This window comes from Merops nubicus, unplaced genomic scaffold (assembly GCF_000691845.1).
Source record: "Merops nubicus isolate BGI_N331 unplaced genomic scaffold, ASM69184v1 scaffold21261, whole genome shotgun sequence".
NCBI classification, from domain to species: Eukaryota; Metazoa; Chordata; class Aves; order Coraciiformes; family Meropidae; genus Merops; species Merops nubicus.
In genome coordinates this window covers 16,357-29,004 of record NW_008587900.1, presented here as the reverse complement: position 1 = coordinate 29,004, position 12,648 = coordinate 16,357, and the positions used below count along the sequence as shown (strand labels likewise).

General features: G+C 38.1%; 1 protein-coding gene across 1 annotated transcript in view; it reads right to left on the bottom strand.

Moving 5' to 3' along the window:
• Positions 1-12,648, bottom strand: part of LOC103781390 (protein unc-79 homolog) — a 59,556-nt gene that overhangs the window by 33,241 nt on the left and 13,667 nt on the right. Inside the window, exons 7-13 of the mRNA XM_008949105.1 lie at positions 11,240-11,356; positions 9,231-9,314; positions 7,177-7,279; positions 5,284-5,424; positions 1,317-1,355; positions 245-357; positions 73-158 (exon numbers count right to left, since the gene is read on the bottom strand). Coding sequence (XP_008947353.1) covers positions 73-158; positions 245-357; positions 1,317-1,355; positions 5,284-5,424; positions 7,177-7,279; positions 9,231-9,314; positions 11,240-11,356 — 683 coding nt within the window. The remainder of the gene's footprint in view (positions 1-72; positions 159-244; positions 358-1,316; positions 1,356-5,283; positions 5,425-7,176; positions 7,280-9,230; positions 9,315-11,239; positions 11,357-12,648) is intronic.

Genomic DNA, 12,648 nt, shown 5'->3' with positions numbered 1-12,648 from the left:
AGGAGAAATGATCCAATATGCCCGAGAATGGTAATGAAACCAGCAGCATTATCAGAGCAATTTCCAACATACCTCTAACAGCTGGCTCAGTGCAGCGATGGAACTCAGCTCACTAAAGTCCATAAGAGATGTGGCCAAGGTCCGTAAAAAACTTCCATCTGAAATTTGAATGACATTTTTGCTCTGGCTGTCTGTACAGAGGTAACTGAAAGGGTCAGAAATGCAGTCAGGCATCACATGTTACCTTTAATATTGCTCTGGAAGAGCTGTGGGAAGATGCCGTTGGGAGCCAGCTGATGGAACACACAACGGAGGAACTGCTTGGCCACACCTGCAGCATTTCCAGGGATCATCATGCTGAGATGAAAGGGAGGAAAAGGAAGAAGAAAGAAACTGCATTCCAGACTAAACATTCTTCAAAGCTTACTCCACAGAGAAAATAAAAATAATCCTGTTATTTTTAATTAGGGAAATGTTCGGTTAGGAGAGAGACAGTCAAAGGCAGAACTGTCCCGATCCCCAAAACCAGCTCAGCATGTTGATTTTATCACTTCAGCTCGACTGTGCAGAGCTGAAAATGTTATGTACACATATTAAAGGTATTGAAATCTCAATAAACAGTTGCATTTTTCCTGATTTTCCACACAGTTTTATTTGTGAATTACCTGAGTTTGAAATACAATCCTGGTCCCACTCAGTGTATTTCAGTGATCCAGGATAAAGCTCCTGGCATTACCATAAAACACATAAGCAATAGGTAAACACACATAATATTTATTTGCCTCTTGCAGTTTTCTTCAAGAGATCAGGTACTTCCTAGTCACTCATAAAATTAATGGTTTCATTTAAAAAGCTGAAGTATTATCTATTTACTCAAACTCGCATCTGAACATGTCTTACAGCCTCTCAAAATTAATTTATCCTATTCAGTAGCTGATTTACATAATAAGACATCACTACCACGGCTTCTCCGTGGACAAGGATGAATCACTTGAATGAATGTATGGAGACAGTTTATCATGACAAATACCAAATACATACTGCACTAGGAAGAGTTGCACTGAAATCGTGGAAAGAAGAAAGCATCTTTAAATTATCTCTGAATCTGATTTTTTTCAAGCTCAGCACACATGAATATGGATTCCTGTTGATCTTCAGAACACATGAGATACTTCAAGTGGGAAAGGACAGGTTTTTCCCCCTACCCACAAACCTTAAATAAATTTTCAACAAGGTAAATATATTTGATTTCAGAGCCAGGGAGGATGATGCTTTAGATTGTTTCATTTTGGCCATGGTATCCTTTGCTACCATACCTTTCTGCTTGGTTAGAAAAACTGGTACTTGATGCCAACCTGGAATAAAAATAAAAAAAAATAAGTGAAGCTTCTATGCATTTTTGTGCTTCATTTTTAAGTAAGCCAATAAAGTATCTTTTTTTAAATAATAAACAAGAATTTCAGAGAATGTTTAAAATTGCCACCAGAAAGATCTTCTTCTAAAAAGCACATAAAATCGAGTCAAATCATATTTGCACAACATACAAACTCTATTCAGTCTTGCAGTCTCACAAATACCTAACAGCTCTAAGGACAAGTCTGCCTGCCTCCCTGTACTAGTATGAAGATAATGAAGTAAAGCTATTGCCTTACCTGCACATCTGGATAATTAGTAACCTAGAGGGATTTGGAAATAAAATAGTTTGCCAGAAGTTGCCTACTGGCTGAATTGTTTCTGCTTAACACAGCAACATAGACTAAGCCAAAAATTCTACTTGGCAGTCTGAAGTGAGGCTTCTAGTTCTAGATCTTGGCACCTAAATAACCATCTATTTTCAGAAACACTAAGTACCTACGAGCTCTTACAAAGTCAGATGGGAAATACTGGGTTCTCAAAAATCAGGTCATTTATTTTAGTACCTAAACATAGACGTTAAAGCCAAATATGGACATTCAGTGAAGAAAATACTGAACACAATCTTAAAGCAGAATCATTCACTTCAATAACCAGAACATGTAAATGAATAGCATCAGGGCTTATAACATCAAAGCAACTCATCTTTAATACTAAAGCCACTAAAAAGCAATTATAAAAGGTGTATACTGGAAACACCTCTTATATACAAAATAAAATATAGTTTCACTTTCATCTGCTGCACATCAGTATTTCAGCTGGTATAAGTTGGTACATCTAAATGGAAAGTTCATAGAGCTACACTAATTTACATCAGATGATGAACTTCAATGTTTATCTTTGATTCATCATCATTTTAGGCTGGATTGAGCTGTTGCTCAATCTGCTGTCACCGTCTGTTCTGAAGAGAGTTTCCTCTGTAGTCACCACGGCAAATTCCAAAAAGGACCCTACAGCAGTTCAGTCAAATGCATCAGTGTAAAACAAAATAGATGGATCATTAATGATGGATGACAAGCTGGGCACCCAGCATATTTTCAGCAGTGCTACAATCTCAGGCTGGATGGTGCAGGGAACTGTAGATTATATTCTCTTCAATTGTCCCAGCATAAATCAGAAAAACTCATTTGAGCCCACACTAAAATACAACATACTAATTCCAGTGTGCAAAGCTAATTCTGGGTGAAAACGGGTCTGAAGCTACCTGCAAGCAATACAGACCTTGATTCTGGAATAACTCAAGCAACTGCTTACAAATGAGGATTTCTGCAGAATGCAATGAGACTAATCACATGCTCAATGGACTTTATACTTACTTTCAAAAATCTGCTAAAGCATACAAATAGAACAGCATAAAATATTTCTTTTAAAAAGTATCAATCTCCTGTGCGAAGTTTTTCTCTCATTTTAAATACAATAATGCAAGTGTGGGTTTTATGACAAACAAAACATTTGGTTTCTAACTTTGGAAAAACTTCATGAGACACAAATGACACTGAATGCTTGGAACCATCTGAAACTTTTTGAAATTGCAGCTTGTATTTATCGCTACTACTCTAAATATTTTGTTGCACAAAGGCCATGAACCCCCAGCATTACCTCCACTTTGCAGACCACAAAGCAGAACAGTAAACAGGCAGTAGACAGTAAATGGGTGAGTTCAAATTTGTACATGTTAAGAAGAGAAGTTAAGCTTTTCAAAGCTGCTCACTAACGCAAGAGGCTAAATGTCATTTTCAAACGGGGCTTTGATACTTGGAAAGCTAAATTTCACTGGAAATCAATGAACTCGACACGTCAAAAATCTTGATTCAGGAACTAGAGCATAAAGTTAAGTGCATGCCAGAGTCTTCTAGACATGTCAATCTCTAATTGTCTGTAACTCGAATCCAGAACTTCTTCTCTTCTGAAAATCCCAATAGATGCCTATCTGTACCTGTGGGTACGCAAATAACTTTTGAAAAATCTCTCTGTATATTGTTTAGGTATTCTGAAAGACCCTGGATTTCCCAATTCCTCGTTTCCTCTTCTAAGCATGACAGTAATAGTTGGAAACTGCAGATCTATTTGATTCTCTCCTCTGCTGTCAGATAGGAATTTGGAGGTAATGACACAGCACTGCTTGATGAAAGTCAGCAAATTAAGTTACATACATGAGGAACCTGAGTGCCTCTCTGCTTGTATACGTTATTTATTTTGCCTGTATTCAAAATAATCATTTAGTGGGGAGCCTCTTACTGGACTTAGAATTTGTCAGAAATGAGAGTCAGTAGGAACAACAGAGGACATTTACCAGGAATACTCCATGTTGCGTGCCATCTGCTGCTCTGAAGCAATCAGCTGCCTCATTCCAAAGATGCAGCATTTCTTTCTCAAAGCACAGAAAAAGGTAGCCTCTCTTGGCCCTCATCCCTCGATAATGTATCTTCCAAACAATTTACTCTCTGTGGCTGTAGTACTGCTGTATTTACAAGGATCACACAGAATGGCTAGCATTTGTCTAGATTAGAAACTTTGCCTCCATCAGAGTTCATTAGCAGTGACAGCAGGGAACTCTAGCCTTCAGGAATTGCAATTAAGGAAATGGAGGAGGACTTGAATAGCTGCTGTATTTAAAAAGGAATTGGGAGGTAGTGGAAGGGCAGGGCTATGAAGGACTGTGCCTCTGCAGAAGTCACAGACAAACAGTTTTAACCTGAGTCACTGAAAAGAACACAGATAGAAGAGCTCTGTAGCACCTCTGCACTTCCAGTGCTGCTCAGGAGTTTCTTCTGAAACACCCTCAATACATCACTCCCACCTCTTCGGCAGGAGGTTGAAGAAGTGGCTGAAGCAGCAAGGACATAATAGTAATGGTGTGCTTCATTTATCCTGTGCACACAGGTATAAGTCACAAACAAAAAATAATAGTTATCAAATGTTCAAGACCTTATTATAGACAATCTCATGTAGCAGCTGGTTAGAAAGCTCTTATAAGGCGAAGCAACTCAGTCCTAATTAGCACACAAAATACGGCTGAAAAAAGGCTGAAGAGCTTCATGTATGTTGATGAGTGATCAACAGTCCTCCAGGAGCAACAAAATTCAGAAAAGCTAACCACATTTGTGCATAACTTCTAAAGTAGGAACTACATAAAAGTGAAAAATTCTGTGAAAGCAGCAAAAAGAGGTGGCTACGAGAATTCAGTCTTTACAAGAAGCACAGAAGCCATTTCAGAACGTTACAATGGAAGCAAAGGGCCACGGGACCTCACCTGCTAAGAACAACTTCAAGAGAGCAGAAGAAAGGAAAGGTGAGGGAGGTTATTAGAAAAAAAGGCAGCTTCTTTTCAAAGGCTGAAGTCATGTCTCAAATGAGAGCAGAAAAGAGCATGAATCCAATGTAAAAGCCACAAAAAGTCAGGCAAAAAAAAAAAAAGTCACAAGGAGCAACAAATAGAATAAAAACTAACAGTCAATTTTTCCTCAAATAAAGTAAGATCAAGAAGCACACCACAGAGTATGCTACATAAATTGCTGTTCACGTAATTAACAGGGCACTCAAGGAAGGTTAAGGGCACTGCAGAAAAGTGGAATTAATTCTTTACATCACTGCTTACAGTGGGACAATCTGGCAAGACTCCCAAGCTGGAATCTCCCTTTGGAGGATAAAAGGGGAAGACATCAAAAGAGCTGCCCAAAATTGAAGTGACAGTGGAAGAAGTTACACAAGAAATTGATAAAATGTTGAGTAATAAAGCAGAGAGAACCAGACGCTATTCACTTATGAATTCTAAAATACATAGCTTCACATTGTGAAGTTTATGTAAATCCAATTCCAGGCATAAAATTTCTTTCAATCATAAAGGAGTGAGAAAAGTTCTGAGTTTACCTTCCTACAGACTGCATAATGTCCAACAGCAAAGGAGCAGCCAAGTCTGGACTAAGGTGAATGAAGGTTGAGAGAACAACTATGGCCAGGCCTAGTGTTTCTTCATCATATTCTTCAAGAATAGCCCCACAGTCATGGCACCTGCAAAGGACAGTTTTAAAAACTGACTTCAACAACTTTAAAACAAAATATTACTATTTATACGTATGTGTGTGACTATGTCTTTTTAAAGTACTACTTTTAACTACACTCTATTTAAAATTTATTCAGAAAGATAATGTAATTGTGATCTTTCTACAGTAACAGTCCATGGCTTTCAAACACTAATAAAGCCTCTCAGTAGCTGCACTGGCTGTTTCTTCAATGACAAATGAAAAAGGGCCACAGGGCAGGCTTTGTTTCGGGTCCTTCATCAGTAACTGTCAGCCAATTCCCTCACTGTATTGGACTGCTTCAGTTTGCAGTGAAGACCAGCACTCAGCAATGTGAACACCAGCCAGTTTGCATGAATTGGGCTCAGGTGAGGGCTCAAAACCCTGGCATTCTTCTGTTTAGCAACACAGAAGAAACAGTGACGCACACGATCTTGAAGAGATGGAACAATTTCATAGTATCCTTCCTGTCCATCATGAATTGTCAGTAACAAATTATACAATTAGGAAATAACGACACAATTGGTTCCTACAGCAGTTATAGCTGTTAAGAAAGGAATGAAAGAACATTTCAGGGGCATGGAACCTTAGCCTTCAGATAATTCTCCTTTCCCAGGGCAGATTTGCTGCTTTGTCACTTATCCTTCCTTAAATGCTCAAAGAGAACGATGAAGTTCTGAAAGGGCTCCATAATGTCTAATTATAAAGGGGATGTCAGGTTTAGGAGAGATGAGACAGGCTTTCACAGCATATGAAAACGGCAAACCAGTGTGGGAAACTGGTTTATCTCAGCCCAGTAGGAAGGCTTGCTTAATTTGATCAATCAGTTACTAACTGCAACAAATTGTGATATTTTAACTTAATGGAATTGTACAGGCAATTTTCTTGCCTTTGTTACTGAACAGAAAGAAAAAAATGCCAGCAAAGTAATGAAAGTCAAGCTCAGCTGGTCTGTATGTTAATAGGTGGTGCTAGAGCTTTGGTGAAATGGGCAAAAGAAGTACCAAAGATAAGTCTCACTTTTGGGATGCTTCACTTTCTTACACAATAAGGTCCATTCCCAGTCATAGCCTGCACAGTGGCCCTGTCTTTCCCCAGTGATCATCCTGGCACATTCATCCACTGGACTGAGCACAGGAGCATGACCAAGTTCTGGTTTCTCTTCTCAGTTTTTGACCAAATCAATGCACAGCTCTCCGCTGACTGCTTTACTTCTCCATTAAATGAGTAATCTTACATACTTCATTTAGAGGCATTTTAACCAACCAGTTAAGGTTTGCAAAAAGCTGTGGCATCAGTGAGTATCAGCATTTAAAATGGTATGTTGATTACACATGATTACACATCAACAGGTATCTACTTCAACAGAAACACAAAGGAATTTTTAAAAAGAGTGGTTTGTTTATTTTTTAAATAAGGCAAAAGTGGTTTCCAGTGGATCGCAAGGAACTCCTGATTTAAAATAGGATGAAAGTGCTTCCCCTGCCCTCCAAGCAAATACAACAGCCTGAGTCATCATTTCCCTGTGCAAACTCACACATGTCCTACTGAATTAAAAGTACACCTTGCTGGCAGTGTTTAGAAAATGTTTACCATGTGGTAAAAAAAAAAACATATTTAAAAACTCAGCATAGAGATAAATAATAGAATGGACTTTATATTTCCATAAAGTATATCTATACTTTATTTGACCTATGCAAAGTTCAATGAGTTCTTTGAAAGGAACTGAAAAAGAACTTACTTGTCAGTCATCAAAATGGGCTGGTCATCAGCAAATTCTTCTGGTGCAGGTACAAACATACTGACTATACTGGGTGCTGACAGCAAGCTAGATTTTGTGGCACCTTAAGGCAATCGGGGGGAAAAAGAATTTTTAAAAAGAGAAAATCATTAAACAGAAATCCAAACTGCTTGAAAAGCAGACTTCTAAAGAACCATAACAGTTTTACTGTACATAGAAATAAGAAACAAGGTGTCTACAAAAGGATATATAGCACATTCCTTGCTTCTGCTAGATCATTCCACTTACCTAGAACTACCAATTAAAAAAACCCAAAAACTTAAGAAACAAAAAATCCTTAGAAAAAAAGATAATGAAGAACAAAAATTCCAGGAAGGCAGATGTAATTGTATCAACTCATTTTTTAGGGACAGAGGCTGATTCTGCAGTTCCTCTGAGATTGGACACCAGATTTCCAGTATTCCTCCATGCTCCTGGGTAACTACCTTCTCATAGTTCTTGCTGAATGAAGACGTTCAAGTGTCTCATTATCAGGTCACCAATCTATTCATAACATTTGTAACAGAGGCATATGAATGTAAACAGGAAAGGACTGCTAGAAGAAAAAAATCACGAGGAGTTGAGAAACACTGAGAACATTGGAGAGCTGATGGGCACAAATGCTTGCCACTGAAAGGCTTCACAAGCATTTTATCCTCCGAAGCAGAGTTGTTCAGCTGGGTGCACAGCCACTGTGATCATGCCAGCGTGTGGGGTTCCTTTTGCCTTTGGCACTTTTTGTGCACCTAATTTCTGATAGATGCTTGTTTTAATAGCAAAAGTTATGTAAAATAGAAGATTAGAACTCTTGAGTTCTCCAAGTTCTGCTTTCCAGAATTACAGCAATACAGAGTGATCTGACAGTCTAACGTCTCCTCACTATGGTGGGTTTCCTTCCTTCATCCCTTTGTTTTCATCAAGCAGACAACAGTAATTGCAGAAAACACATACAGAAGAGGCAACTCTCCAGCTACTCTGGTTGCTAAGAAAATCTCAAGAATAATCAGACTCATCCATGAGCCATAAAGAACTTGGATCAAAGCTACTGTGATGTACAAGTCACTTCTTTCATCTGAGATGTCTTGTGATGATAATTTAAATATTATTAGCACTTCCATTCTCCAGGCCACCAAGACAGAAAAAGAGACTCAATTATTAAATAAAAATACCTCTTTTGGTTGTCACATGTTGCTGGCATGATAAAGAAAGCATTGCTTCTGTTCCCATACAGTTCAGCTCCAATAACGAATCCAGGGAGCTCAGCTGGTAGACACCACCATTATGTATACAAACTGTCCCCAACGGTATTTCATTCTAAAGACCAATCTATGCAAAGCTCAGTTTGTGAACCAATTTTTAGAAGAGCACCAATGGCCTTTTGATGATAATGGATTACTTAATCTGTGATTGAACTACTGACTTTCTTGCTAGTTGTTTCAATCTGCAGATTCAGATTTAATGTTAATACTAGCCAGATTACTTAACCATGGAAACAGAAGGTAGCTTCTCCACCTATGCAAGATTCAGGTGGAATTTCTGATGAGACAATCCCAATTACTGCAGAAAAAGCAAATTTACTATCAACTCTCCGGCAAAATAAGAAGCTCCCACAATTTCTAAACTCAAAATTAGAGTGATGAAGGCTTGTTTCACAAGAGTAAGACAGGCTTTGAACAATCATTTTATTAAGTATGGAAGGAAATATTTCTTTTACATTCAGAGTTCAGTACTTTGTATTTGTCCCCTGAGATTTTGTTGGACATGAGCAGACATTCCAGGAAGTCCACAATACTCTTCAGTAATGTAGGACACCATCCAGAATGCAAGGAATAGGAGTAGATTGTCACATATTTCTAGCCCAGCTTTTTTTCCCTCTCATCAATGAATGACGATCCCTCTAACCATGACTTCTAAAGTTTCCCTATCATGTTCTCTGGATGCAAGTCCCAACACACCATACAAATGCTAAAAGCAGTCTTAGCAGAGAGATCTGGTCAAATGGACACTGAACTAACCTCTGATTCTCAGTGGTGGTCCCTCCAAGTCGGGGTTTAAGCAAACAGGGACATTGCACAGCCGCTTTCCATGCTGTATCTGCTCTGTGAATAAATACAGAACTTCAGTCTCCAGAACTATGAAACCAGCATATTGAGCTGGAGAGCTCCAGCTATGAGACCAGCACCACAAGTCTTAAACAATTAAAACAAGAGAAGGACATATACAACAGCCATTAAAAAAAAAAAAAAAAAAAAAAAAAGAGTTCTTTTTCTAAACATAGAAAAGGATGGGGGAGGGAAGCAGAGAGAAAGATGAAAGCAGTCCTCAAACGAAAAAGGACATAGATAACCTAATACCAAAGAAGGCATTATAGAAAAGTGTCATTAAACAAGAAAGGGAGTGCCAGCCATAAAGATTCAACAAGATGTGGAATATATGAGTCACAAAAAGAGAAAGACATCATTTAGAAACAGCAAGAAACTAGAAGTTAGGTATAGTTTGTGCTGTTAGAAGCTAGACACAAAATGATTTTGTTTTCTAGACAGCAAACTTGGGAAAATAGTGGTTTGAAATAAGAAATGGAAGAGATACATGCTACCTACCAATGAAAATAAAAATAAATAAATAAATGAATGAATGAACCAAGCATGCATCATGTACTTATGTGGAATAAGACTATTTCCTGGTCCTTATACCCAAATATAATGAGTCTTTAAATTGTGGTGTGACACTGAAATGACAAATAGCCACACTGACCATTTGTCCTTAAAAAATAACTGGTTTTTGTCCAAATAATAGCTTCAGTTTTAAGTTAATGGTTGAAAAAGAGACTGAGAGAGGCAAAGCTTTCCAGAAAGGAACATTTTTACTTTGTATCTTCGTGCTTGGAGGCCTTTAGCTTGCATGAAAGTTCACGTGAGCAGTCATAGAAGTGAAGAAAGCTAGTGGACTTGGAACAAGATTACAAGACACACTTCCTAAGCGGTTTTGAGAACTGACTTGTACTTCTTGAATACAGGCTAACTACTTCTTGCAGAATGGAAACAATAACTGTTTCATCACTAAACCCCTGCCTGATAAACTAGGTGATACCAGCGAGGTCTCTTCAATGAGCAAACTTACCTGCTGATAGGACAAAAAAAAACATAGTCACTGACCAGTTCTGACCTTTATGATGTAAGGATCTTATGCTGAGTATGCTACTCAGTAGACTGGAGTAGAGTGGATAATCCTGTACCATATACCATACCTTTAGCCATTCTTCAGCCACAAGATCTAGTTTGATGGAACTTGACATTGAAGACCAAATCAAGAAAAAAAAGCCTCAGCTTTCAAGAACTGGTGTTGAGATATTCATTCAGCATGCTAAGTTCTGTATAGCATTTTAAGCACTCCTTCCCCTAGATGCATCTAGATCTGTTGATAAATTCCTTATAAGTACAATTCCATAATGTCACTAAATTAAGATGGTCAATAAAGTACCTAGCATTTACAATAAATCATAATTAATCCATTGTTTAGTGACATCAGCTACAATTTGGTCGTAACAGAAAATCTTTTATAGAAAAAAAAAAAACAAAATTAAACACAAGTAACGAGGAAATTATGTCCTTAATTCAGTTTTCATTGCTTTGTATTCATCTTAAAGTGAGGAAAAAAGCATTGGTTGTACCAACACCACTGTAAACCATACATGCAAATAAATGATTCCATGCACTAGGCATGAAATCCTATACCTAATGAAATCAGCCGTGATACTTCCATTTCATTCAGTGAAGCCAGGTAATAATACAAGTAGTACACAAAATTGTAGGGACACCACTGTACCAGAGGGACTGCCTCCTAATTTTAACTGTTCCAATTCATACCAAGTGAGAATCTGGTACTCACTACAAAGTTTCACTTCAGATTTGAGAATGATTACTCCTCTGCAGTGTTAGAATATAAATACTCCCTATTTTAATGGACTGATACAGAAAGTAATTGGTTTAGGAGATAGAAATAAAGAACAATAAATGCAGCTCACCAGTATCCCAAGTGCTGATATTGTGGGGAGCACTAGACTGGTGTTCCAGCTGTCTCTTCATTAGCTGGTTCATTGTCAGAGCTCCCAAAGAGCCTCTTTTCATTTGTCTGAACTGAGCTGCAAGTTAGAAATGCAAAAGGATTTCAGGGGCTCAGACAGCATGTAAAACTACTTTTAGTTCCTTGTCCTACAAGCCAGCATGAGATAAATGCTGAAAGGACAATGACTGCTTGCTTTAAGAATCTTCCTCATGTCAATGTGCACTTTTCACACTACTACACAGAGCACAATTCTGGCCCCAATGACATCAGTCATTAGTGACTTGGATTCAGGATATCATCTATGACGTCAACTGTCAGTGCCCTTTTGCCTCCAAATATTATGAAAGCTCTTCAAAACATGTGGTATGTGTAAAATGTAAGATACTACCACAAAATCCCCATGCTGATAGATGATAAGTGTATACTTGAATCTCACTCACATACCATGTACCAAGTAAGGAAACTCAGTCTTCTCACAGCAAAGTATGGAGGACTGCTCTGTCCATGTTCACCACAGGAAATCAAATTCACTAACTAACACCAGCCCCTTTCACAGGTGACCCTAGCTGAACAGGCCTCCCAAATGCCCACCACTCAGGCACAACAGTGGCATGCTCTTCTGAAGTGTGAAGCCAGCATGCCTTTGAAGATGGGTCTCTTTGTAACTTCATTGACATTCCTCTTACACGGAACTGTCAATTTTCCCTTACAGAATTGTTTACAATACTTTTTTAAATGGATATTACTGTTTGCTTTAAGAGATATGCCTGACCAGATAATGCTCACACAGACAAAAAAAAAAAAAAAAAAAAAAAAACCACAAACAATTGTGGGTTTAAAACTTAAGACTTTTTTGACAATGTCTTTTCTCATTGCTTACATGGAGGAAGAAACAGATCATATACATTCTTACTTTCTTCTCCATTCATAAGAAAATTCAAATTGAAAAACGTAATACATTTGCATTGATGGTTGAGTCTGAGCAATGTATTTCCACCACTGAAACCAAAATCATTTTTCACTGTATGCTTCAACAAGGCATGTGAGATTGCTGACATGCATCTCCTTGCAGGAAAACTTTTAAAATGTTGCCTTATCTACATGTTTAAGTGCTTCCCTAAACAGGGCCTTAAAGCAGGGGCAACAACACTAAATCTTCTCCTAATGATTATTCTCATTTGTGACTACATTCAACATTGTTAAAGAGTATTAACATAGTATCAGGGAGTTCCATCCTAAAATTTCAGCCAGTACCCAGATAAGCTCTGGAAATAAATGCAGCACTTCACGTTATGAACTGTGATGAAGAAGTACAGACACAGGATAAACTACAGCTTTCAGAAAGCTCTGGGGGCTTGAGTGCCTTCT